Source organism: Chionomys nivalis, chromosome 6, assembly GCF_950005125.1.
Source record: "Chionomys nivalis chromosome 6, mChiNiv1.1, whole genome shotgun sequence".
NCBI lineage: Eukaryota > Metazoa > Chordata > Mammalia > Rodentia > Cricetidae > Chionomys > Chionomys nivalis.
The window spans coordinates 40,408,500-40,433,841 of NC_080091.1; the positions used below are offsets into that span (position 1 = coordinate 40,408,500).

Below are 25,342 nucleotides of genomic sequence, written 5' to 3' on the forward strand. Positions count from 1 at the left end.
CTGCCTTGCCTTTTCCTATCTGCTTGACAGTCCTTTGGAAGATATGCTCTTGTGGGTTTGTGCAATTTTAATAGCTTGTGTTGTTGTGTGTACTTATAGAAGCTTGAGGGCTGCTTTAGCAATTAAGTGCAAATTGTTTGTTAGCAAGTTTTTTTAAATTTTATTATAATTAAACTGCCCCCAAAACTAGTGATCTTCTGATTTGTTTTCAGTTACCCTATGTCTTAAATCTTTCCTTTCTACTTTACTTTGATTTTGCTAACTTTGAGGACACCTGATGCTACAGGATAGGTATGAAAGAAGCACTTTAGTCTGGCCTTTTGCCTAGGCTCTTCATCTTTTGCTTACTGACAGGTTTTGTTTTGTTTTTGTTTTTGAAACAGGGTTTCTCTGTGTAGCCCTAGCTGTCCTGGAACTTGCCAGGCAGACTTTGAACTCAGAGATCCGCCTGCCTCTGGATTGCTGCAATTAAAGGCTTGTGCTACCCTGTCTGACTCCTCCTGACAGGTTTTTAGTTTTGTTTGTGTGTTTGTTTTGTTATTTTTGGTTTTTCAAGACAGGGTTTCTCAGTGTAACAGCCCTGACTGTCCTGCAATTCACTCTGTACATCAGGCTGGTCTCGAACTCACAGAGATCTGCCTGCCCCAGTCTTTGAATGCTGGTGTGGGGTTAAAGGCGTGTGCCACCACCTGGCTTTTTTTTTTTTTTTTTTAAAGAAGGCTTATTTCTAGGGTTTTTTTTTCTTTGTGTGTGTGTGTGTGTGTGTGTGTATAGACTAGTTAGCCACTGAGGTCTGCATAGTATACTGACCATATTCAGTTAACCATGCCAATTTTGAGAACAGAGGCAATTTCGTACATGTTTTCAGTATACAGTTCTGTGAAATTTGACTAACCTATAAATCCCTGTGGTTACCATGATCAAGATTTATAGATTTTATTTTATTATATTATTGATGTAGGATAGTATCATATTTTGTGTTTCACGGAGTATCTTATTCATTATAATCCATGTCTCCATAATCTTACTACCAAGAAAGAAAAGAAGTTACTAATTAATTTGTAATATGCCATTGGTTGTAATATGCATTCTTTTTTTTCTCTGTGGTTTTGGAGCCTGTCCTGGAACTAGCTCTTGTAGACCAGGCTGGTCTCGAACTCACAGAGATCTGCCTGCCTCTGCCTCCCGAGTGCTGGGATTAAAGGCGTGATATGCATTCTTATTTCAGTGTCATTAAGTGGGGAGAAATGTGAACTGAACGTGGATTGGTGAGACATAGATCATATTTGAAGTCAGATAACCAGTTCTGGCTCTTACTTTCTACATGTGTGATTTTTGGCAAGTCAAGGCAAAGATCAAGCTATGAAAATTTATCAGTAGTCCCTAGCATAATTTGTCAAGAAAATACCCTTTCAGGAAAGAGATGAAAGAGATACACTCACTGGCTCCAGAACTGACAGATTCTTTATGGACTTAACATTCAGGCTCTGAATCTTTCTGTGCTGGGAACCCCTGCACAATCTTCTTTATCTTTGACTTTACCTTTCTTTTTTTTTTAAATATTTATTTATTTATTATGTATACAGTATTCTTTCTGCGTTATGCCTGAAGGCCAGAAGAGGGCACCAGACTTCATTACAGTTGGTTGTGAACCACCACATGGTTGCTGGGAATTGAACTCAGGACCTTTGGAAGAGCAGGCAATGCTCTTAACCTCTGAGCCATCTCTCCAGCCCTGACTTTACCTTTCATAGGGTCTCTCTTGCTGGTTTTCCTCCCTGCCTGACTGTTGGCTCTTTATTTTCTCCTTCTCTCTGTAAGGGGAAGATAATGCTTTTTTGACGCTTCTGATTTTTGTGTGTGACTGGTGCATTAGGAAGTGCTTGGGGGAGCTCATCTCTCATCATCCCTCTCCATCCTCATGCTACCCTGTTCCCAGTGTGGAGTTAGTGATTCACTAGTAATAGCCAAGAACTACTTAGGAATGAATGAAATATAGAAACAAATGATGTAGTCACTTCAGCATATGCTCATTTCTTTTCCTTTTGATTTTTAGAAAGAAGGAACTCTCAGCCACCAAGAAGGACCGTGTGAGTCATTGTCTAACAATATGTGAAAATATTGTGGCACAGTCTCTCAGGTAATTCTTTTAAAAGAAATTTATTTATTTATATATATGCACATAAGTGCTCTATTTACATGCCTGCATGACAGAAGAGGGCATCAGATCCTATTATAAATGGTTGTATACCACCTTGTAGTTGCTGGAAATTGAACTCAGAACCTCTGGAAGAACAGCCAGTGCTCCTAACCACAGAGTCATCTTTCTAGCCTCTTTTCCTCTTCCTTCCTTCCTTCCTTCCTTCCTTCCTTCCTTCCTTGTTTCCTTCCTTCCTTTCTTCTTCTTTTTTTTTTTAAAGATGTCTCTCAGGTAATTGTATTAGAAACTTTCTAAAGAAATAAAAACTGATTGCTGGATGGTGGTGGCATAGGTCTTTAATCCCAGCACACAGGAGGCAGAGGCAGGTGGATCTCTATGAGTTCCAGAAAAATCTATTCTGTATAATGAGTTCTAAGACAGCCAGGGGTACACAGAGAAACCCTGTCTTCAAAAACCAAAACAACAACAACAACAAACCTAACAACTGTGTATTTTCGCTCTTAATGGAGTAAACATATCCTTTGTACCCCTAGCCGTCTTTAAAAAGTTCATCTAGTCTAAGTGTGGTGTGGTACAGATCTGTAATCCTGGTATTTGGCAGGCTGAGACAGGAGGACCTTGAGTTTGTGATTAGCCTTTGAAATAGCAAAACCCAGCATCAAGAAAAATCTTTTTAAAATAAGGATGCTTTCACCACATCTAACTGTGTTATAAGGGTATGGGGCTCTGTCATAGGTAATGTTTTCTTTTTGGCATCTTAATATGAGAAGTTTAGCCATATGATAGTTGAATGGGATGTTGGTGTTTGATTTGTACTCTTCTAGGATTTGTTTATTTTTATTTTATGTGTGTAAGTGTTGAACCCACAGAGACCATAAGAGGGCCCTTGAGTCTCTGAAACTGGAGTTAAAGATGGTTGTAAGTTGCTGTGTGTGTTGGGAACCAAATCTAGGTCCTCTGCAAGAGCAGCAAGTGCTCTTGTCCCCTGAGCCCCCTACTTTTTTTTTTTTTTTTTTTTTTTTTGAGACAAAGTCTAATTTAGCCCAGGATGGCCTCAAACTCACTATATGGCAAAGGATGACCTTGAATTCCTGATCTTCCTGCTTCCACCTGGGTGCTCAGATTATGGACCTGATATCTCAGAGTAGATTCTTATGATGAAACACCATGACCAAAAGCAGCTTTCATTTATGTGTCCAATTAACAGTCTATCAGTGATGGAAGTCAGGACAGGAGCTGATGCAGAGGCTGCTTACTGGCTTGTTTGTTCCTCATGGCTTGATCAGCCTGCTTTTTTATAGATGCCACAATCCCAAGACCAGGGGTGTTTCTTTCTAACAACAATGGGCTAGACCTTCCAACATCAATCACTAATTAAGAAAATGCCCTACAGACTTCTTTGCTTGTAGCCCCATTTTATGGAGGCATTTTCTCAATTGAGGTTCCCTCCTCTTAGATGACTTTAGCTTGTGTCAAGTTGACAGAAAACTAGCAAGGACACCTGGCTTTAGTATATAGCTTAAATATTAAAATCTACATTAAATAGTAAATAAATTCAACTTAGGGAAGGTATTGACAATGTATAAATGAGGCTTAATAGTTTATCTTGTAAATCATTATAGAAAAGACCATTATCCTAATATGCAAATAGATTTAAAAAAAAGACAAGGATTTCAAGAAAGAAATTTGACTTGGCTACTTAGACAGAGACAGGAGGTTCATGAATTAGAAGCTAGCTTAGACTTTATAAAATCATGAACTCTTCTCAAAAAAAAAGAAAGGAATTAGGTTGGACTCAGTACTTATTTTGGGTTTCCTATGTTAAAATTTTATCTTTTTGTTTGTTTGTTTTTCTTTCTTTCTTTGTTTTTTTGAGACAGGGTTTCTCCATTGTAACAGTCCTGGCTGTCCTGGACCTTGATTTGTAGACCAGGCTGGCCTCAAACTCACTGAGATCCACCTACCTGTGTCTCCCAAGTGCTGGGATTAGTGTGTGACATCACTGCCCTGCCTAAAAGTTCATCTTTATTAGTTGTGGACTGAATGCCTCGGCTTCCATCCCAGTCTCTGTGTTTGAAGGCTTAATCCCCCAGTCTGTAACCGAGACCAACTATACATTTTAGTAGGTGAATTCAGTGCTTACTCCGTCTTCTTGGGGTTAATGCCACATCCTACAAAGTTAAACCACTTTGACTCATAAACTGCTCTTCAAATACCAGTCACAGACCTGTGGGAGGCCATTGAGTGACTAATAATGAGATTGGTCTGACCTTCCTCTTTAGGTTCAGTAATTTTTAGTTAGCTAGGGTAGCTTGCAGACATTTTCTGACTTGCTACAAGGAAGCTAGATAGTAGATGTTTCCCTGTGCCTTCTTCTCCCAGTCCTCTACTTGTGCACCAGCCTAGACTCCAGTTCCCAGCACTGGGAGACATGTGCTGTGCTTTCAGCCATCTAGTCTGTAGAATTTTGCTGTAGCAGCTGGAACAGTGATGAAAACAAAATAGGACATTGTCACCTTACAAGTTGACAAACAAACTCTCTAGAGTTTTTGTCAGAGATAAGACACATGGGTCATGCTGGCTTAAAACCAAAATCTGACCACACCAAAAATCAACCAGAAATGCAAAAAAAAGTGTAGGAAGTTACAATTTGTAACAAGAACAATTAGTCATCATTGACCCAGAAATTAAACTAGGTTAGCTCACAGAAACATTAAAACAGTGTAACTATTTTATGTGTTCAAGAAGCAAAAGGTTGGAAAGTAGAAACAAGACAGGAGAAAGACTGAGTCTGAACTAAAGTAAGGCAGCAGCTGACTTCTCATAGGGAATGGCTGCCAGAATCTAGGGAAGTGCAATCTGTAAGGCCTACTCTTTCCAGTAAAAATGTCTGTCAAATGAAAAGGTGAATAGGTTTTGAGACATACCATAGGAATATCTTGTGTCTGATAAGCAATGAGTTTAAGACATTTTAAAGAAAGTGTTTCAGGCAGATAGAAAAATCTGATCTACACAAAGGATTGAAGAGAAGTGGAAATAGCGTCTATGCTGGCAAATGTAAGAGACTTCCCTCTTTCCCTCTCTCCCTTCCCTTCTACCCCATCCCCCTTGCCCCCTCTCTCCCCTTTAAATAAGACCTCACTATGTACTTATTTAGAACTGGTGGTGATCTTTTTGCTTCTGCCTCTTTAAGTGTTGGGATTATAGATGTAATCATGCATGTAGCAACCTGTTCTGTGACACTGTTCTAGGGGAGATGTGGATAAATGTTTACTCAATCCATGGGGAAGCACTAACAGATCAAAGTACTGACACCACCAAAACCCAACTTGGTGAATCAGCAAGTGTACAAGGGTTACTTACAGTGCTAAGGGTGAGTGATAACTTACAGGAGTGTGGATGACTCAGAAGGCAGTGCGTCCCCAAAAGCCCACCCTGGGCATGGGTGACACAGCTCACTAAAGCTGAAAGCCTGGAACTTTCTGTACAACATAGACCTCAACGGTTCAGGAATCTTTCTCCTCAACAGTCCTCATTTCTTTGTAACCCTCGTATCTTTTTCCGGGTTTATATTGCTGTGATAAACACTGTGACTGAAAGCAGTTTGGGGAAGGAATGGTTTATTTCAGTTTATACTTCCAAATCACAGTCCATTGCTGAGGGAAGTAAGGGCAGGAACTGATACAGAAGCCATGGAGGAGTTTTGCTTGCGTTCTTACAGCACCCAGGACCACCAGCCCCACAACAAACTAGGCCCTCCTAATCTGGGCGCTGGTAGTGCATACCTTTAATCTCAGCCCTCAGGAGGCAGAGGCAGGCTGATCTTTGTGAGTTTGAGGCCAGTCTGGTCTACAAAGTGAGTTTTACTACAGCAGCCAGAGCTACACAAAGAATCCCTGTCTTGAAAACCCAGTTAAAAAACAAAAACAAAAAAGACCCTAGGCCCTCCCACATGAATCATTAATCAAAATGTGCAATAGGCCAAACTGGTGGGGGCATTTTTCCAATTGAAGTCCCTCTTCCCAAATGACTCTAGCTTGTGTCAAGCTCACATAAAACTAGCCAGGACACTGGGAGAGGGTCATGAATCTGGTAAGTTTCAGGGTCTTCCTGAGATGTGTGAGTTGCCTATTTCCTGGGTCTTTTTGTTGGGAGTTGTTTGTTTGTTTTTTTGAGATAGGGACTCTTTATGTAGTTCTTCAACTTGCTATGTAGACCTTCTACTTCTGTCTCCTGAATGCTGGAATTAAAGGTACGTGCCACTATACCCAGCCACTTCCTGAGTCTTAATAAGCATTCCTTCAGAATTTCCTGACTCTTAAAGAACTTGCTCCACGGGCAGTGGTGGCGCACGCCTTTAATCCCAGCACTCGGGAGGGAGAGGCAGGCGAATCTCTGTGAGTTCGAGACCAGCCTGGTCTACAAAGGGAGTTCCAGGACAGGCTCCAAAACCACGGAGAAACCCTGTCTCGAAAAACCAAAAAAAAAAAAAAAAAAAAAAAAGAACTTGCTCCACAACACAGTCCTTCATTTCTTTATTATTTATTTATTACATCGATTGGTTAATTTTGTGTGTGTTGTGTGTGTATGCATGTAACACAGCACTTGTGTGGAGGTCAGAGACCAAATTTCAGGGATTGGTTCTTTTTGTGATGAAGATTGTGAATATTGAAGTCAGGTCATCAGGTCTGCTGTCAAGTTACCTTCTGACCACATTTTGAAATGATATTTTGGATATGTTTGTTAAATAATTAACCTTACCTGTTTCTTTTTACTTCAATGTTACTAGAAGGAAACCTGAATTCACTCTTGTAGCTGTCATTAGCTTTCTGTTTTGGGCACTGCTAAGGCTGATGTCTGAGGAAAAGTCTCTAGCATCAAACTTTTTCTCCTTAGCTCCTACTTTATTACTATATTCCTTACTAATAAGGTCTTACAGTATTGCTGAGTGCCATGTCTTACTCTTTGCTCTCTACTTTTTTTTTTTTTTTTTTTTTTTTTTTTTTTTTTTTTTTGGTTTTTCGAGACAGGGTTTCTCTGGCTTTGGAGCCTGTCCTGGAACTAGCTGCCTCCCGAGTGCTGGGATTAAAGGTGTGCGCCACCATTGCCCGGCTCTCTTTGCTCTCTCTATATTAAGCATTACTGATACCTTTTTCTTTCTCTTAGGTTTATGGATGCTTTTCTATTCCTTTTGAGACAGAGTCTCATTGTTTAGCTCTAGCTGGCCTAGAACTCACAAAGATCCCCTTACCTCTGCTTCCCTGGTGCTGGGATTAAAGGCATGTGCTAGAACTTTCTGCTTAGAGAAGAGAGAGAATGAGGGTGTAGATCAGGGTCCTTTAGATTAAGATCCTGAGACAAGAGTCTGCTTTTTTTTTTTTTTTTTTTTTTTATTTTTTATTCTTTTTTAATTAAAATTTCCACCTGCTCCCCGTTTCCCATTTCCCTCCCCTCCTCCCAAATATTGCCCCCTCCCCCCACTCCCCTCCCCCTATCCCCACTCCTCTTCTCCTCCCCCCACACCATTCCCCCTCCCTCTCGATACTGAAGAGCAGTCCAAATTCTCTGCCCTGCGGGAAGACGAAGGTCTTCTATCTACGTCCAGGAAGGTGAGCTTCTAAACAGGCTAAGCTCCCACAAAGCCAGTTCATGTATTAGGATTGAAACCTAGTGCCATTGTCCTTGGCTTCTCATCAGTCTTCGTTGACCGCCATGCTCAGAGAGTCCGGAATCAACCCATGCTTATTCAGTCCCAGACCAGCTGGCCTTGGTGGGCTCCTAATAAATCAGTTCCACTGTCACAGTGGGTGGGTGCATCCCTCGTGGTCCTGATTTTTTGCTCTTGTTCTCCCTCCTTCTGCTCCTCATTTGGACCTTAAGAGCTCAGACCGTTGCTCCAAATTGAGACTCTGTCTCTACCTTGATCCATCGCCAGATGAAGGTTCTAAGGTGATATGCAAGATATTCATCAGTATAGGATAGGGTCATTTCAGGTTCCCTCTCCTTAGTTGCCCAAGGTACCAGCTGGGGACATATTCCTGGACACCTGCGAACCCCTCTAGAGTCAAGTCTCTTGCCAACCCTAAGATGGCTCCCTTAGATAGGATATATACTTCGCTGCTCCCGTATCCATCCTTCCTATATCCCAACCATCCCAATCCCCCGAGCTCCTCCCATCCTCCCCTTCTCATATTTCTCATCCCATTTCCCCTTTGCCCCATGCCACCTCACCCGCAAGTTCCCATTTTTTGCCCTGCAATCTTGTCTACTTCCCCCTCTCCATGCGGATGACTATATGATTTTCTTTGGGTTCACTTTCTTATTTAACTTCTATAGGATCGCATATTATATGCTTAATGTCTTTTACTTATGGCTAGAAACCGATTATGAGTGAGTACATCCCATGTTCCTCTTTTTGGGTCTGGGATACCTCACTCAGGATAGTGTTTTCTATTTCCATCCATTTGCACGCAAAATTCGAGAAGTCATTGTTTTTTACTGCTGAGTAGTACTCTAATATGTATATATTCCACACTTTCTTCATCCATTCCTCCATTGAAGGGCATCTAGGTTGTTTCCAGGTTTTGGCTATTACAAACAATGCTGCTATGAACATAGTTGAACAGATACTTTTGTCATTTGATGTGGCATCTCTTGGGTATATTCCCAATAGTGGTATTACTGGATCTTGGGGTAGGTTGATCCCTAATTTCCTGAGAAATCGCCACACTGATTTCCAAAGTGGTTGCACAAGTTTGCATTCCCACCAGCAATGAATGAGTGTGCCTCTTTCTCCACAACCTCTCCAGCAAAGGCTATCATTGGTGTTTTTGATTTTAGCCATTCTGACAGGTGTAAGATGGTATCTCAAAGTTGTTTTAATTTGCATTTCCCTTATCGCTAAGGAGGTTGAGCATGACCCCATTAAAATCCCATCAAAATTCTTCACAGATCTTGAGAGGACAATAATCAACTTTATATGGAGAAACAAAAAACCCAGGATAGCCAAAACAATCTTATATAATAAAGGATCGTCTGGAGGCATTACCATCCCTGACCTCAAACTCTATTACAGAGCCTCAGTATTGAAAACAGCTTGGTATTGGCATAAAAACAGAGAAGTCGATCAATGGAACCGAGTAGAAGACCCTGATTTTAACCCACAAACTTATGAACACCTAATTTTTGATAAAGGAGCTAAAAGTATTCAATGGAAAAAAGAGAGCATCTTCAACAAATGGTGCTGGCAGAACTGGTTGTCAACGTGTAGAAGAATGAAAATAGATCCATATCTATCACCATGCACAAAACTCAAGTCCAAATGGATTAAAGACCTCAATATTAGTCTGAACACACTGAACCTGATAGAAGAAAAAGTTGGAAGTACTCTACAACATATGGGTACAGGAGATCACTTCCTACGTTTATCCCCAGCAGCACAGACATTAAGGGCAACATTGAATAAATGGGACCTCCTGAAACTGAGTAGCTTCTGTAAAGCAAAGGACACTGTCACTAAGACAAAAAGGCAACCCACTGACTGGGAGAAGATCTTCACCAACCCTGCAACAGACAAAGGTCTGATCACCAAAATATATAAAGAACTCAAGAAACTAAACTTTAAAATGCTAATGAACCCAATAAAAAAATGGGGCACTGATCTGAACAGAGAATTCTCAACAGAAGAGTCTGCTTTTGATGTTTTAGGAATAGCACACCCCGTTCCTTTGTCACCAGGATTACTTTCAGAATACGGCTTGTGTTACAGGTTTAAGGTACTTCAGAGTTCCACTCACATAGTCCACCAGCTTCTGTTTATGCCTGGGCTTAGCTTTGATCATGACATATCAAACAAATGCTCTCAGCTGAACTTATTAAAACAGTTCACAAGGGCTGGAGAGATGGCTCAGTGGTTAAGAGCAGTACCTGCTCTTCCAAAGGTTCTGAGTTCAATTCCCAGCAACCACATGGTGGCTCACAACCATCTGTAATGGGGTCTGGTGCCTTTTTCTGGCCTGCAGACATACACACAGACAGAATATTGTACACATAAATAAATGAATGAATGAATGAATGAATAAATATTTTTTAAAAAACAGTTCACAAATAGTACCCAGATTCCAGTTTTTGTGACACCAGTATTCTGTTTCTTGCAATAGAAAAGCCTTGTGAACTTGTGGAGTCCGGTGAAATGTGGTTGTACCTTGAAGTACATTGAAAATGAGGTTGAAAAGAAATGAAGATGTATTGGCTTACTGGTGTTTTAAGACATCAAGGATATTATCTAACAGTAAAAGCAACCTTTTTGCAAACTACATGGCTACCTGGGATTTGAGAACCTTAGACAGTATTTTTAAAAGGTGACTAAATGAAATCTTACAAAGAAAAGGGGGAATTAGTATATGCTGCCCACTACAGTCCATCTTTATGCAGATAGCCTTAATTATTATGGTTCTTTGTTTGTATGGCTTTTTTTTTTTTTTTTTTTTTTTTTTTTAGTTTTTTTGCGACAGGGTTTCTCTATGTAACAGCCCTAGTTGTTCTGGAACCTGGCCTCGAACTCACAGAGATCCGCCTGCCTCTGCATCCCAAGTGCTGGGATTAAAGGTATATGCTACCACTGCCCAGTTTATGTGATGTTCTTTCTTGTTTCAAAATTCCATTTAGATCCCTCATTGTATTTTGCCATCAAATCTCATAGTCCCTTTATGCCTGTGACAATCTCTCTCTTTTTTACTTAGAAATTCTCCAGAATTTCAGAAACTCTTGGGCATTGCTATGGAGCTGTTTCTGCTGTGCAGCGACGATGCGGAGTCAGACGTCAGGATGGTAGCTGATGAGTGCCTCAACAAAGTCATCAAAGTAAGAGCCTCTCTCTAATTCCTTTCTGTTTCTTTGTGGTTTCTAGTCTCTGTTGGTGCAGATTTCATCTTTTCACAGCCTAGCCCTGAGTGTAAGTCAGGCCAGTCTCTCCTTCTTTCTCTTCTGCTTTCATGTTTCTGCCTCTTCAACTGCTACAGTCCGCAGGGTAAGCCACTAAGGTGAACCAGGATCCAGCTAGGTACGTTCACTGTGGTAGAGGAAAGATGAAGTGGGAGAATGGGATGGCTTCAGGCCAGGAGCAGGGAGTGCATAGAAATGCAGAAATGGTCTCCTAGTAGTCAGTCCAGGACTTTTGTCTTCTTGTAAGAATTGCTATGTGTGTATTATAAAGACCAGTCTCTAGCCCAGAAAATGGACAGGTATTACCTGTCTTTTGTGTTGAAAATATATTAAAGTCGTCTCCTGAAACAGGAAAGACCCACTGTACCTCCTGTGTGGAAGTTTGGATCAAAGAGCAGGGTAGGTCTTTCTCATATTGTGGAGAATGGGGTGCCTTGAGGGTCAGTTCAAGTGGCTTGTGTCTTGGTAGAAAATGAGAGCTCCCTTCAGGTCATTGGCTGTGTGTGGAAGCCAGTTCTGATAGGGAGTGGAACGAGAGACCCCAGCTGAGAGGAGGGCATGAGCTAGGATGGTGCCAGGCTATGAGGTAGGTGATTGGGCTGTGGGCTTTGTTTGTCAACCATGTGTGGAGGCAGGCTGGGGATTGTGGGAGAAAACACTATGATAAGCTGTATCATCACCCCACAAGGTCCCTAGGGAAGGGTCATGCTCTGTCCTTAGGAGACTTGAACATTTTGGTTTTCTCTACAAAGAATGAGGTAGGTTTTGTTTCACAAAACATTTATGTAGCTAAAACAGGCTTTGATGTACTTTTAATTTTATTTGAAAAGTAGTCTTTTAGTATGTTTGTCAGCTTGATTTGCTGCTTTTGTTCAAACTATAGCAGTCAAATCAAGATTTAAAATTTGTTGGTGGGGCCGGAGAGACGGTTCATTTCTTAAGAGAGGTTACTGCTTTTGCAGAAACCTGAGTTAAGTTCCCAGCACCCATGAGGTGGCTCGTAATCATTGTAACCCAAGTTTCAGGGTTCCTCTGCCTTTTTCTGATTTCTGCATGCTCCTATACACACACTGTACACATACATAAACTTAGGCCCACATAAAATTAATTTTTTAAAAGAAGTTGGTGGAATGTTATTCTTCTGAGTCAGTTTTCCAAAATGTGCTGCCTCTTCTTTGACTTTGAAGTTCATGGGCCCAGTGCATGATCCCTGTGTCCTAGTTTCATTCTGTTGTGCTGTGATAAAATATCCTGAAGGAAAGAAGGATTGGACTTAGAACTTCAGGTCATAGTCCATCACTACAGTGAAGTCAAAGCAACTGGAACTCAAAGCAGTTGGTCACAGCCACAGTCAACACGGAGAGACAATAAGTGTATGTATGCCTGATACTCAGCTAACTTTCTTTTCTTTCAGTCAGTCCAGGGTCCAAACCCAGGCAATTATGCTACTCATTATTTGCCTGGGCCATCACACAACTAAGACAATCAAGACAGTCCCTTACAAATATGCCCACAAGACAACCTGCTCTAGATAGTATCTATTTTTTTAAAAGTATTTATTTATTTATTTATTATGTATACAATATTCAGTCTGTGTGTATGCCTGCAGGCCAGAAGAAGGCACCAGACCCCATTACAGATGGTTGTGAGCCACCATGTGGTTGCTGGGAATTGAATTCAGGACCTTTGGAAGAGCAGGCAATGCTCTTAACCTCTGAGTCATCTCTCTAGCCCCAACAGTATCTATTGAGGCTATTTCCAAGTAATTCTAGGTTATGTCAGGTTGGTAGTTAGAGCTGACCATTTCTTCTTGGTCTCTAGATAGCAGGTGCTGCATGTGACTGAAAGGGAGGTCACTTGAGTTGTCCAGGTGAACTAGTGAAGACTGAATGTTGACTATGAGAGCTTACAATTAATCTTAATTTGATGATATATAGTATTTGATTATTATAAATGTTAAATTATTTTTTCTTCTATTTTTATCCTAGTAAAGACCTGAATTTAGAATGTTCTGTAATTTCTGTGTATATTTACCTTTTTCCTAACAAAAAGCTTTGTCATTTAGTTGCTGTTATGTTACTTTTTCTTAAAAATTGAAACTTTGGTTGCCATTTAGCTTTATTTAGAACTATGGATAGAATGTATCTTCTATAACAAATCTTTTCCATCTATTTACAGGCGTTGATGGATTCTAATCTTCCAAGGCTACAGCTAGAACTCTATAAGGAAATTAAAAAGGTGGGTCTTTGCTCTGCATTATTACAAAGATCATACTCTTTTCACTGTTGAGTACATTATGATTTTTTTTTATCTTTCAAGTTATTAAACAAAACTGTTAGAAGGAAATGCCATTTGGTGAAGTGAACTTCAGTTTTCTTTAAAAACGTATGCCTCAGCCGGGCGGTGGTGGCTCACGCCTTTAATCCCAGCACTCGGGAGGCAGAGGCAGGCGGATCTCTGGGAGTTCGAGGCCAGCCTGGTCTACAAGAGCTAGTTCCAGGACTGGCACCAAAGCTACAGAGAAACCCTGTCTCGAAAAACCAAAAAAAAAAAAAAAAAAAAGTATCAACTCAACTTTTTAAAAGATTTCTTTTACTTTTTGGGGTATGAGTTTTGCCTGTATATATATCTCTGTGCAGTGCCCATTGAAGTCCTCTGCAAGAGCAGCAAGTGCTCTTAACCCCTGAGCTATCTCTTCAGCCCCTGGCAACTTTCCTTTTTAAATAAACTTTATTTTTCTAAGTGAAGCCCTCTGGATTTCAAAAATCTTTGAAATAGTTACCAGCTATTTTACACATTTAATTGGGCTTTTCTCTGAAAATTAACAGTGAAAGAGTATGTTTACTAACTCTCCAAAAGAGGCTGCAAGCAGCTCCAATACCGTAAACCTAGCTGTAGGAAGTGCTTGTAACTCTTAAATGTAACACATCACTTGTAAACCCCACTCAGAATGGTGCTCCTCGAAGTTTGCGTGCAGCCCTGTGGAGGTTTGCTGAGCTGGCTCACCTGGTTCGACCTCAAAAATGCAGGTAAGTTGTTTTTTCTTTGTTTTTGTTTTTTTTTTTTTTTTTTTTTTTGGTTATTCGAGACAGGGTTTCTCTGTAGCTTTGGAGCCAGTCTGGTAGATGGCTAGTCCTGCTGGTCTTGTCCCAGTGCAGATGTCCACCCATTTGAGATCATTTTTGTCCACTCTAAGTTGTCTGTTTTTGTGTTTTTGCCCTTTCTAGTTGCTGTCAGTGTTCCTTTCCTATATTTCTTTTCTAACACCCATCTCTTTCAGGAATTTTCACATATACTCTATTAATGTGCTTCTTTCTTGTCCCCTCATTCCCCAAGAAATTTATGGGATATCTTCCTCAGTGTAACATTGTCTCGCCATCCTGTTCTGTGCTGGGTGTTCAACTTGAATATGGTGTCCACACAATGTATTGGTTAAAAATACTTGCCAAATGATTGAAAACTAAATCTGATCTCAGCAACAGCAAGTATAGCAGTTATCAAAAAATAAGTATTTGTATATGTCTTAGTTAGGCTTTGTATTACTGTGAATGTTCTGTAATTTCTATATACATTTACTTTTTAATTTCTATATACATCATGAGCACAGCAACTCTTACAAAGGAAAATATTTGGTTGGTGTGGTTTATAGTTCAGAGATTTAGTCAACTAACATCGTGGTGTGACATGGTAGCTTTGTAGGCAGACATGGTGCTGAGAATTCTACATCTTGATCTGAAGACAATAGGAAGTGAACTGAGACACTGCTCGTGGCTTGAGCATATATGAAACTTCAAAACTCACCCCCACAATGGCACATTTCCTCCAACAATGCCACATCTACTTCATTGAGACCATACCTCCTAAGAGTGTCATTCCCTGTGAGCTTATGGGGCCCAATTACATTCAAACTCCCACAGTGTAGCACATTGGAATTGGAGAAATTAATTTGAACTGTACGTAAAATTTTAACTTGTTCATTTCCTAACCCCTGTTATAATCCAGGGCCCAGGCACACTAGACAATTGCTCTATTACTGAGTCTCATGTTCAGCCCACCCATTTGGCGTGTTGGCTTGAGTAACAAAACAGGGCTGTAGTTTTATTCAGTTCCTTCCTTTTCTCCTCAACTGACAAAATGTAGTGCCCGTGTCCCAAAGACCCTTGGTTCTATCCACGAGAAACTGGCAGAGTGCTCTAAATCTTTCTTTTATAAGCAACAATGATGTGTTCAGTTGAGGTTGAGTTTCAGTAAGAATTTTATGTGGCCACATGAAAGTTTCTTTTTATAGAACCTTTCTTTTTACTGTGCTTATGTATGTATTTTTGTGTTTGCTGAGAATAGGTCTCAGGTATGCTTAAGTGTTCACTTTGCTACCAAGCCACAGATCAAGTTGTAATTATAATATTTTTGAGACAGTACATCTCAGGTTTACAACACAGCAAAGGGGTGTTCAAAAGTGTTGACTGTTCTGTCATTCCCTTCCTTAAACCCTCTTAATTATTCCTAGTGCTGTTCAGACAGTCTAGACTTCTCACTCAAGGCAAGGGACATTCTAGCTCTGCCAACCCTCTGCTGGGTCATCACCTCAGACATGTTATATTGACTCATGGTCTGATGTTAGTTCTCCAAACAAATCCGGTTTTTTTTTTTCCTCGTGATGGCTTCACGTGTCAGAAAAATTGTCATCTCCTTATGCAGACTTTCTAGCCTTTTTGTCTAATATATTTCAAGATGTCACAGATATATGACTCATAAAGGTGGCTGTACTATATATAGCCTGCTTGCTACATTAGAGGGCCTTATAGCAGGTACCCTAATGTTAACCATGTCTCTTTTTTTCAGTACTCCTATTCTATACATGTTTTTCTTTCTACAGACTGGGTTGTTGTTTGAAGGTCTCATTTAATTTGAAAACTTTTCCCCCCTAGAGATTGTGCATCTTTCCTGGGAAGCATAAAAGAGACTTGTGTAGATTTCTGATCAAAAGGAGTTGGCTTGCCAAAGAAAAGTCCCATCAAGTCCAACTTGCCAAATTAGTGGGTTCATTTGGATATGTACAAGGGCATAGACAACTCATAGGCAGCTATGCCATTGAATGTTTCGCCTCCAATAAGTTTGCCTTTTACATTCCTTAGTACTTCTAAGGTAATGTATACCTGTGGCACAAAGGTGATTAGAATCTTGAGGGCCTTGTGACCTTCTCTTCTCCAAAAGGGAGCGGTAACAGCTCCATTGCCAAAGGCCTAGGTAACCGGTTTGTAGTTCTCTTTGCTGTCATGTGTGTTGCTCTAACTTGTCCCTGTAAGTCACCACAGCTGCTCTGCTTCATGATGATGATGGTTATATCAAATATGGAGGAAACAGCTATCCCACAGTAGGGTTTTTTTATTTGTTGCCGATTTGTTTTTTTGACAGGGTTTTCAAGACAGGGTTTCTCTGTGTAACACCTCTGGCTATCCTGAAACTCTCTTTGTGTAGATCAGGTTGCCCTCAAACTCACAGAGATCCACCTGGCTCTGCCTCCTGAGTGCTGGAATTAAAGGCATGTGCCACCAACACCTGGCTCCCACAGTAGTTTTTTGTTTTTTTTTAAATATTTATTTATTTATTATGTATACAATATTCTGTCTGTGTATATGTCTGCAGGCCAGAAGAGGGCACCAGACCTCATTACAGATGGTTGTAAGCCACCATGTGGTTGCTGGGAATTGAACTCAGGACCTTCGGAAGAGCAGGCAATGCTCTTAACCACTGAGCCATCTCTCCAGCCCCCCCCATAGTAGTTTTTAAATATGACTTTTTCAGTAAAATGATGTCTGCATTTTATTTTGTTTAAAAATGTTATTGTTTAAGGGTGTGTGCCAATGCTTATGTGTAGAGAGGTTAGAGGTGTCATTCCTTCCTGGGTGTTGTTCCTCAGGAAAAACACCTAGGTGTTGTCCAGCTTGTTTTTTGAGATGGTCTTTGATTTTCTGGGATCTGCTGATGAGGCTAAACTGACCGACCGTTAACCTCAGGGATTCCTTTGTTTCTGACTTGCTAGTGCAGGGAGTACAAGTGAGCACCACTATGTCTTTTTGTGGATGCTAGGGATCAAACTCATCTCCTGTGCTTGCTGTATAGGCTCCCTCTTTTGTTCCCTCAATTTTTTTAAAGTAGTATTTTTTAAAATTTATTTAACTTTATTTTATGTGCATTGATGTGAGGGTGTCAGATCCCCTGGAACTAGAGTTACAGACAGTTGTGAGCTGCCATGTGGGTGCTGGGAATTGAACCTGGGTCCTCTGGAAGAGCAGACACTGTTCTTAACCACTGAGCCATCTCTCCAGTCCTAAAGAAGTATTTTTAAGGGCTGGAGAGATGGCTCAGAGGTTAAGAGCAGTCACTGCTCTTCCAGAGGTCCTAAGTTCAAGTTCCAGCAACCACATGGTGGCTCACAACCATCTATGAGATCTGGTGCTCTCTTCTGACCTGCAGGTGTACATGAAGACAGAACACTGTATACATAATAAATAAAATCTTTTTTAAAAAAGAAGTATTTTTAAAATCTATTTAAAATACAACTTAAGTTATAATTTGCTACAAATAATATTTAAACCCAACCTTTTAAGTTACATTTTTTTATGTGTCTGTGTGTGTGTGCCATGTCATATAAGTGAAGTTAGTGGACAACCTACAGAAGTCGATTCTCTCTCTCTCTTTTTTTAATGGTTCCTAGTAATCAAACTTAGGTCTTCAGACTTGTCATAATGTGCCTTTACCCACTAAATCATCTTGCTTGCCCTTAAACCAAACCTCTTAATATCCTTTGTAACCTATGGGAGAGATGAAGGACAGTTAAAATTTATTAGCATTTATGCCTCCTGTGCTTGTGGTTGAGCATTGTGTTCTCCATTGAGGACCAATTTACCTACAAAACTGGGTTTTGCTGGGCGGTGGTGTTGCAAGTTTTTAATCCCAGCACTCAGGAGGCAGAGGCAGGCGGATCTCTAAGAGTTTGAGGCCAGCCTGTTTTACAAGAGCTAGTTCTAGGACAGGCTTCAAAGATACAGAGAAACCCTATCTGGGAAAAAAAAAAAAAAAGAAAGAAAGAAAGAAAGAAAGAAAGAAAGAAAGAAAGAAAGAAAGAAAGAAAGAAAGAAAAGAAAAACCAAAACTGGATTTTCCCTGACAGGGAATCATGAGCATATGTTTCTTAATGGAGGAGACCTGAAAATGATGAGTATTCCTCTTGCACATACAGGCCTTACCTAGTGAACCTTCTTCCGTGCCTGACCCGAACAAGCAAGAGACCTGAGGAATCAGTTCAGGAGACCTTGGCTGCAGCTGTTCCCAAAATTATGGCTTCTTTTGGAAATTTTGCAAATGACAATGAAATTAAGGTATGGTCATTGCCTCTAGGAATTGTGGGGGTGATGGCCTCTGTGGGGACAGTCTTTGAGATTGCTTCTGGAGTCATGTTTGTTTCACTTAGAGACATCTTAAGAACATTAAGAGAGATAGTTTATAGATGCAAATTCAAAGGCATTTTCCCAGAGTGGATGGATTTTGGTGCATTGGATTGACCAGTTGGGCTAGCTGAGGAAAGAGACTACATAGGAAAGAGTGAAGAAGAACTGATCGGCCTTGTGGGTGTGGATGCTGTAAAGCCACCAGAGCTTCCCTTTTGTTTATAGTGCGAGGATTTTGTTGCACATTTGTGGGTTGCAATATTCTTGGTATTGTTTTTAATCTTTTTAAAAAATGGTTTATTTTAAAATTATTTGTTTTATGTGTATGGGTGTTTTGTCTAAGTATCATGTACATGCTTAGTGTTCTCAGAAGCTAGGAGAGGGTGTTGGATACCCTGGAATTAAAGTTACAGATGATCGTGAGCCACCATGTTGTTGCTGCAAAAAGAACCTGGGTCCTATGGAAGAGCAGCCAGTGCTCTTAACTCCTGAGCTATTTCTCCAGCTTCTGTCTTTTTAAAATAGATTATTTGTTTATATGTAAGTATATGTGCCTGTGTGTGGCTGCATGAGCCTGTGTGTGTGCATGGAGACCAGGAGAAGATGCTAGGTGTCCCTGTCTATCACTCCTCGTCTCTTCTTTTTGAGGCTGAGTTTCTCCTTCAAACCTGGGACTTGCTTTTTCTTGGTTAGCCTAGATGCTCTCAAGCTCGCGTGACTCTCCTGTGTTTGCCCACTTCAGAGCTGGGTATATACGTGTTATTTAAATTCATGGGTCTTTTGTTTGTTTGCTTTTGTTTTTTGTTTTTTTTTTCCCTCTTGAGGTACAGTGGTTTCCTGTTAATATCTGTGTGATGTTTAAAAAGATAATTTTGTGGAGTTTAAAATGAGGAAGGGAGATGATGTGTCTAAGGAATTAGCATAACTAAACTTACCTGCTTGTTGAGGGAGCCATTACTGCTGTCACTGTTATTCCTACCCTCTTGGGTGGAAGCTTCTAAATGGCTGCTGGAATGAGCAGAATGTAATACTCTCAGAAGTCTCTGTGATAATTGCTGTCAGAGCTCAGAGATAGATACACATAGTTTATGGTTCTTGATCTTCCCATGATATAGATGATATAGTGACACTTCCCTTTCTTTTTTAATAGAGTAGTTACTACCTCATTCATGAACCTTTGACTTGTGTTCATTCGTCTGCTGGGCCCTAGAAACAGAGTACCATCCTTTCCTACTTGACCTGGTCCTGTGTCAGAGTCAAACTCAATAATGCTTATTTTGCTGGATTTGGATTTTTAAAATTAAATTTATTGGATGAACTTGGCTCTAACCCTACTATCTTTTTACAGTTGTCCTATCTGTATTGACTGTGTGCTTTATCATGCCCAATCCAATAGTAATGGTTGCTTATGTATGATTATATTTTTTGTATACCTTTTAATTTTCTAAACCTAATAATTGTTGGCTGTTTCTGACCTCTTAAACATTAGTGCTAGTTCTTTTACCCATTAAATAGTTTATTGGGTCTATTTCTTCTGGCAGTTACCACCCTGATGTTCTCCAGCTCTGCTCAATGTGGCCAGTGTTTCCTGGGTTTGTCAGTTCTGCCATCCTGGAGATTTCTTTGCAGCTCTCCTCTTGGCTGTTGTCTTTTTTTCTGTCTAGGTTTGCTGCTATTGTGGTGTAACCTATACACCAGTGTTGTTCTCCAAAGGATGAGCAGGAAGCAGTTGGAATTTGGCATTTCTAAAAATGTGTTTGGTCTGCAGAATCCTTTTTCCTCAGGAGAATGAAATTTTTGTTTTTGAATACAGAAACGGAGGATCCTTTCCACACCAAGAAGCAGGATCCTGGGGAGTTGGATGTATGGTAGGAGGCATAGACTGCAGTAGGACAAAGAATATGTCTGGAGAGATGGGGAAGAAAGGGCTGGGGGACCCTGGGTCTGTACTAAGAGTCGGAATCTCCATAGGATGGAGTTAAAGTAGGAGGGGCAGCTGCAAGCAGGCTGCCACAGGGTTGGGGCTAAGTCAGAAGAGGTGGTGATAGAAGACTGGAAGGAGAATGAAAGTTGAGTCTCAGTCCTCCATATGTGGCCCCTGGGTGTCTCAGGTAAAAAGTCTTTCTAGGTAAATAGGCTGACACAAAGGAATGGGGACGTGCCAGAAAGGAGAGCTAAGAGGGTCCACAGGAAGGAATAAAGCTGAATCCCCCTTTTCACAATTCTTATGTGTGTGTATTGCTTCTGTTTCTTATGTGCTGTATCAGCAGCATCAAACCATACAAGATACAGACGCATACTTAAAATCAATTGCAGCCACTAATACATCATCAGTGGCCTTGAAACTGAAAATGGCAGGGCTATTATGGAACATGCTTTGAAGTTAACAGTTATTTAGGCTAAATGTGGAAATAGTGAGTGAACAAGGTAAAGGAGTGAGATAGGCAAATTAAAGGAAGACAAGAGAAACAAGGTTAAATAAATGAAAAAAGAAAGAGAAGAGCTAAAGAAGAATGATACGGGCTTATTTTGGAGGTTACCATGAACATCTTATCTCTGGTTTCTTAGAAGTTTGTGCATGGCCCACTGTCATATTTGTAAGTTACAGCCTTCTACTCACAGAATTGCCAGTCTTGGCGGGTACTTTAGTACAGCAGTTCACACTTGTGCAGGCGATTCATAGGACAGATTATTACTGTAGTTGTTCACTGCTTTTTTTCTTATTATTGTTAAGTTTATTTAATGTAGTATTATTACCACCTCTGTCCTTGAATACTGTGTGTAAAACTTTAGATATTGAAACTGCCAATCACAGGAAATAAGTACCTGATGTAGATTTTTAAATTTTGGTTGGTGTGTATGTGTGTGTGTATGTATGTATGTATGTATGTGTACACACGCGTGTGCATACATATGTGCATTTGTGTGTATGCACTTACTTGTGTGGATGAAGTTCTGGGGATTGAACTTAGGCTATCAACAAGTGCTTTTACCATTTGAGCGTCTCACAGCCTTCCTAATGCAGTTTATAAGGAAGAAAATAGATTGTGTTGATTAACACCGACTACCATAAATTTGGAATATTTCCTTTCATCTATGAAAAATGTGTCAGTTTGTCACAGTTTGTGTCCTACAAGATTTGGAGTTCTATAAAATGTGTCATAAGCTCCACAGTTTGACTTTCATCTTGGGTTTTGCTTTTACAGGTTCTGTTGAAAGCTTTCATAGCAAATCTGAAGTCAAGTTCTCCCACTGTCCGACGGACAGCAGCTGGCTCAGTAGTGAGCATCTGCCAGCACTCCAGGAGGACACAGTACTTCTATAATTGGCTCCTAAATGTGCTCCTAGGTAAAAAAGAAAGGGTTGTAGATGGAAGTTTCTGTCGGCCAGGTCCCACAGCCATTCAGTCCCAAAGAAACACACAGAGACTTATAACAACTATAAACTGTTTGGCTTTTAAGCTCAGACTTATTATTAACTAGCTCCTACAACTTAAATTAACCCATAATTCTTGTCTATGTGAGCTGTGTGGCTTGGTACCTTTTATTAGTGAGACATTCTCATCTTGCTTCCTCTGTGTCTGGCTGATGACTGCAGACTGAGGCTTTCCTCTTCCCAGAAGAACTCTTCTAGTCTGGTCATCCTGCCTATACTTTCTTCCTGGCTACTGAACAATCAGTGTTTTATTAAACCAATACAAGTGACAAATCTTTACAGTGTACAAAAGCATTATTCCTCAGCAAAGGGTCAAGTGTCCCAGTATTAGCATGTGCTCAATCTTTTAAGCTACACTAACCCTTGGCATCTGGACTAAGCCATTCACAGCTGCTGACTGATAAATACCATTTTTGTCGGGGATGCTGTAAGCCTCTAGTGGTCTTGGCGACTTCTCAGCTGTAGCTGTGCCCTAGGATACCCAGCTGGTATATAATCTTATTCACCTTCTGGGCCTGGCCCTTTGTTCAAGAGACCTGAGGCTTTCCCTTAGCCCTCTGTAGGTACTCTAGGAAACCAACATTTTCTATTTCATTTTTGTCTGCTGTCAAAATCAAAATCGAGCCGGGCGGTGGCGCACGCCTTTAATCCCAGCACTTGGGAGGCAGAGGCAGGCGGATCTCTGTGAGTTTGAGACCAGCCTGGTCTACAAGAGCTAGTTCCAGGACAGGCTCCAAAACCACAGAGAAACCCTGTCTCGAAAAATCAAAAAAAAATCAAAATCGACACTAGCAAATACAATTATAAGGCTTATAAATATAGTTCTATTCCCTGGAAGGGTCTTGCCAAGCCAAGGGCATGTTTTCTGCTACAAAGCTGCTCCTTGATCTAGGTGTACACGTAGCCCATGTTTCATAGTCTTGCTTATGTCACCCTTCCCTCTAACTGCCAGGCTTACAATAGGGTACTCTTGTAAGTCTCTTCTTTTATTAGTGTGTACTGGGGTTTTCTGAGCAGTGAACTATACTAGGCTTTTTCTTTTAGGCCACCAATCAGCTCCCACATCATGACATGGAGGCTTTTTAATTAGTTTTGAATGCTCAGCCTTAGCTTAGCTCTTTTCTGGCTAGTTCTTTTTATTTATGTTTATTTTTATTTAAGTTTTATGTGCATTGGTGTTTTTTGATGAGTGTTAGATCCCTTAGAACTGGAGTTCCAGACAGTTGTGAGCTGCCATCTGGTTGCTGGGAACTGAACCTGAGTCCTCTGGAAAAGCGCTCAGTGCTCTTAACCACTGAGCCATCTCTCCAGTCCCTGGCTTACTCTTTTAAATTTACCTGTTTCTCTTTATTTATCTTTTGCCTTGTTTTGTTTTTCGAGACAGGGTTTCTCTGTGTAGCCCTGGCTGTCCTGGGACTCACTCTGTAGACCAGGCTGGCCTCAAACTCACAGAGATCCACCTGCCTCTGCCTTCCTGAGTGCTGGGATTAAAGGTGTGTGCTGCTACTGCCTGGCTCTTTCTTCTGTATATCTTATTTTCATTGCTTCTCGTGTCTGCTGGGCTTCTTGCCTGGGTGTGTTCTTCATTTGCTCCTCTTCCTTTCTTTTCTTTCTATTCTTCTTAAGCCTAGATGTCTCCTACTATTTATTCTCTGCCTGACAGCCCTGCCTATCCATTTTCTGCCTAGCTGTTGGGTATTCAGCTTTTTATTAGACCAATCAGGTGCCTTAGGCAGAGAAGGTAAAACAGATGCAACATATCTTTACATAATTACACACACATCCTTACATCTTTAAACTAGTGCAAAATAAACAAAAGTAACACACCTTTACACAGTTAAAGTAATATTCTGCACCATTAAGAAATGTAACATATCTTTGCCTAGTTAAAATAATATTCTCCAACAGTGGACCGGCTGATAAGCTTCTTTGGCTGCCTTTGCAGGTCTGCTGGTTCCCATGGAGGAAGAACATTCCACTCTCCTGATCCTCGGTGTCCTGCTCACATTGAGGTGTCTAGTGCCCTTGCTCCAGCAGCAGGTCAAGGACACAAGTCTAAAAGGCAGTTTTGGGGTGACACGGAAAGAAATGGAAGTTTTTCCTTCTGCAGAGCAGCTTGTCCAGGTAAGAGAGCTCTGACCCTACACTTACATGAGGGCCATTCAAAGACCAAATAATGTCTACATGTGCCAGAACTTTTGGGATTAAAGAGTAGTCTGTGGCCTCCGTCAGCCTGGTCATGAGTAAAATGGAAGTATTATATCACTGTTGCCCTGTCTCAAAAAGTAGTAGGGTTGGGGAGGATGAATACAATACAGCTCTTCACGATAATGGAAAATTTTTCTTATTAAATAACTTTAATAGGCTTCATAGTGAATAATTTTATGTATACTTAATAAGATGTATTTTAAATATTTATACCAAATTTCTAGGCAGTGCTACCACCAGAATTAGTGTTACATCATAACCATAAATGTAGGAAATGTGTTCCTTGGAAGCAGCATGTTTCTGGAAATGTTAGGACAGAAGGAAGTGAGATGCGTGATAGTGTGCTCCTCTCTCCAGAGGAGTTGGGATGTAGCTTCAGAAACCAGATATGAGCTGTTGCCAAAAGCAGGGGCCCCACATGTCTTCCACAAAGATCCAGAGAGTATGTCTATTAAGGTGTGTGTGTCTAGCTATCTTCCTTGAACACCCTCAAGTGTTGTAGAGTGAAAGCCACAGCTAGCCCATGACTGTGGCCACAGTGAGTCTTCATCCACAGAAGCAGGCACAGAATCAAGGTATAGCAGCGTATGCCTGTGACCCCATTACTTGGGATGCCGAGACAATTACAAGTTTCCTACACGCCTGGGCTTATAGGAAGTCCAAGCTATCTGTAGCTACAAGACCAGACTAGCTCTCAAAAAAGTCAAAATAGGGAGTAGAGAGCAAGTATAAAGCCAAATCAGGCTGTGTCTAGCAATTTGCCAGTCAGGATTTAGGGGTATGTGTGCAGGTTGCATGAGAAGAGCTAAAGTCAAAGTTTAAAGGTAACTTCCTGGGAAGCTTTTACTCTTTGTTTTTTATTGTTTTACACTGACTTTCAAAATGCGTGGGTTTTGGTGTTCTTTTTGTGTGTGTGTGTGTGTTTTGTTTTGTTTTAAAAATCAACTTCTGATAGAGTTGGCAAACTTGCAAGGAAAAATGCAGGACCAGTGAAGTGTTAATTTTAAATGGTGATTTTATAAGTGTAGTTGAAATTTTTAGGATATATTTATACTGCAAACTTACGTGTTATCTGAAGTTATGATTTAGACCTGTGGGCTCTTTCCCCCTAGTTACTTTAAAGAGAAAACTGACAAACTCATTG

At 40.6% G+C, this 25,342-nt stretch overlaps 1 protein-coding gene across 1 annotated transcript in view; it reads left to right on the top strand.

Annotated features, from left to right (window-relative positions):
* Htt (huntingtin) overlaps positions 1–25,342 on the top strand; it is a 153,146-nt gene that overhangs the window by 11,884 nt on the left and 115,920 nt on the right. The window contains exons 2-8 of the mRNA XM_057772523.1: positions 2,057–2,140; positions 10,903–11,023; positions 13,283–13,342; positions 14,054–14,133; positions 18,348–18,486; positions 21,762–21,903; positions 23,936–24,114. Of these exons, the coding sequence (XP_057628506.1) occupies positions 2,057–2,140; positions 10,903–11,023; positions 13,283–13,342; positions 14,054–14,133; positions 18,348–18,486; positions 21,762–21,903; positions 23,936–24,114 (805 nt within the window). The remainder of the gene's footprint in view (positions 1–2,056; positions 2,141–10,902; positions 11,024–13,282; positions 13,343–14,053; positions 14,134–18,347; positions 18,487–21,761; positions 21,904–23,935; positions 24,115–25,342) is intronic.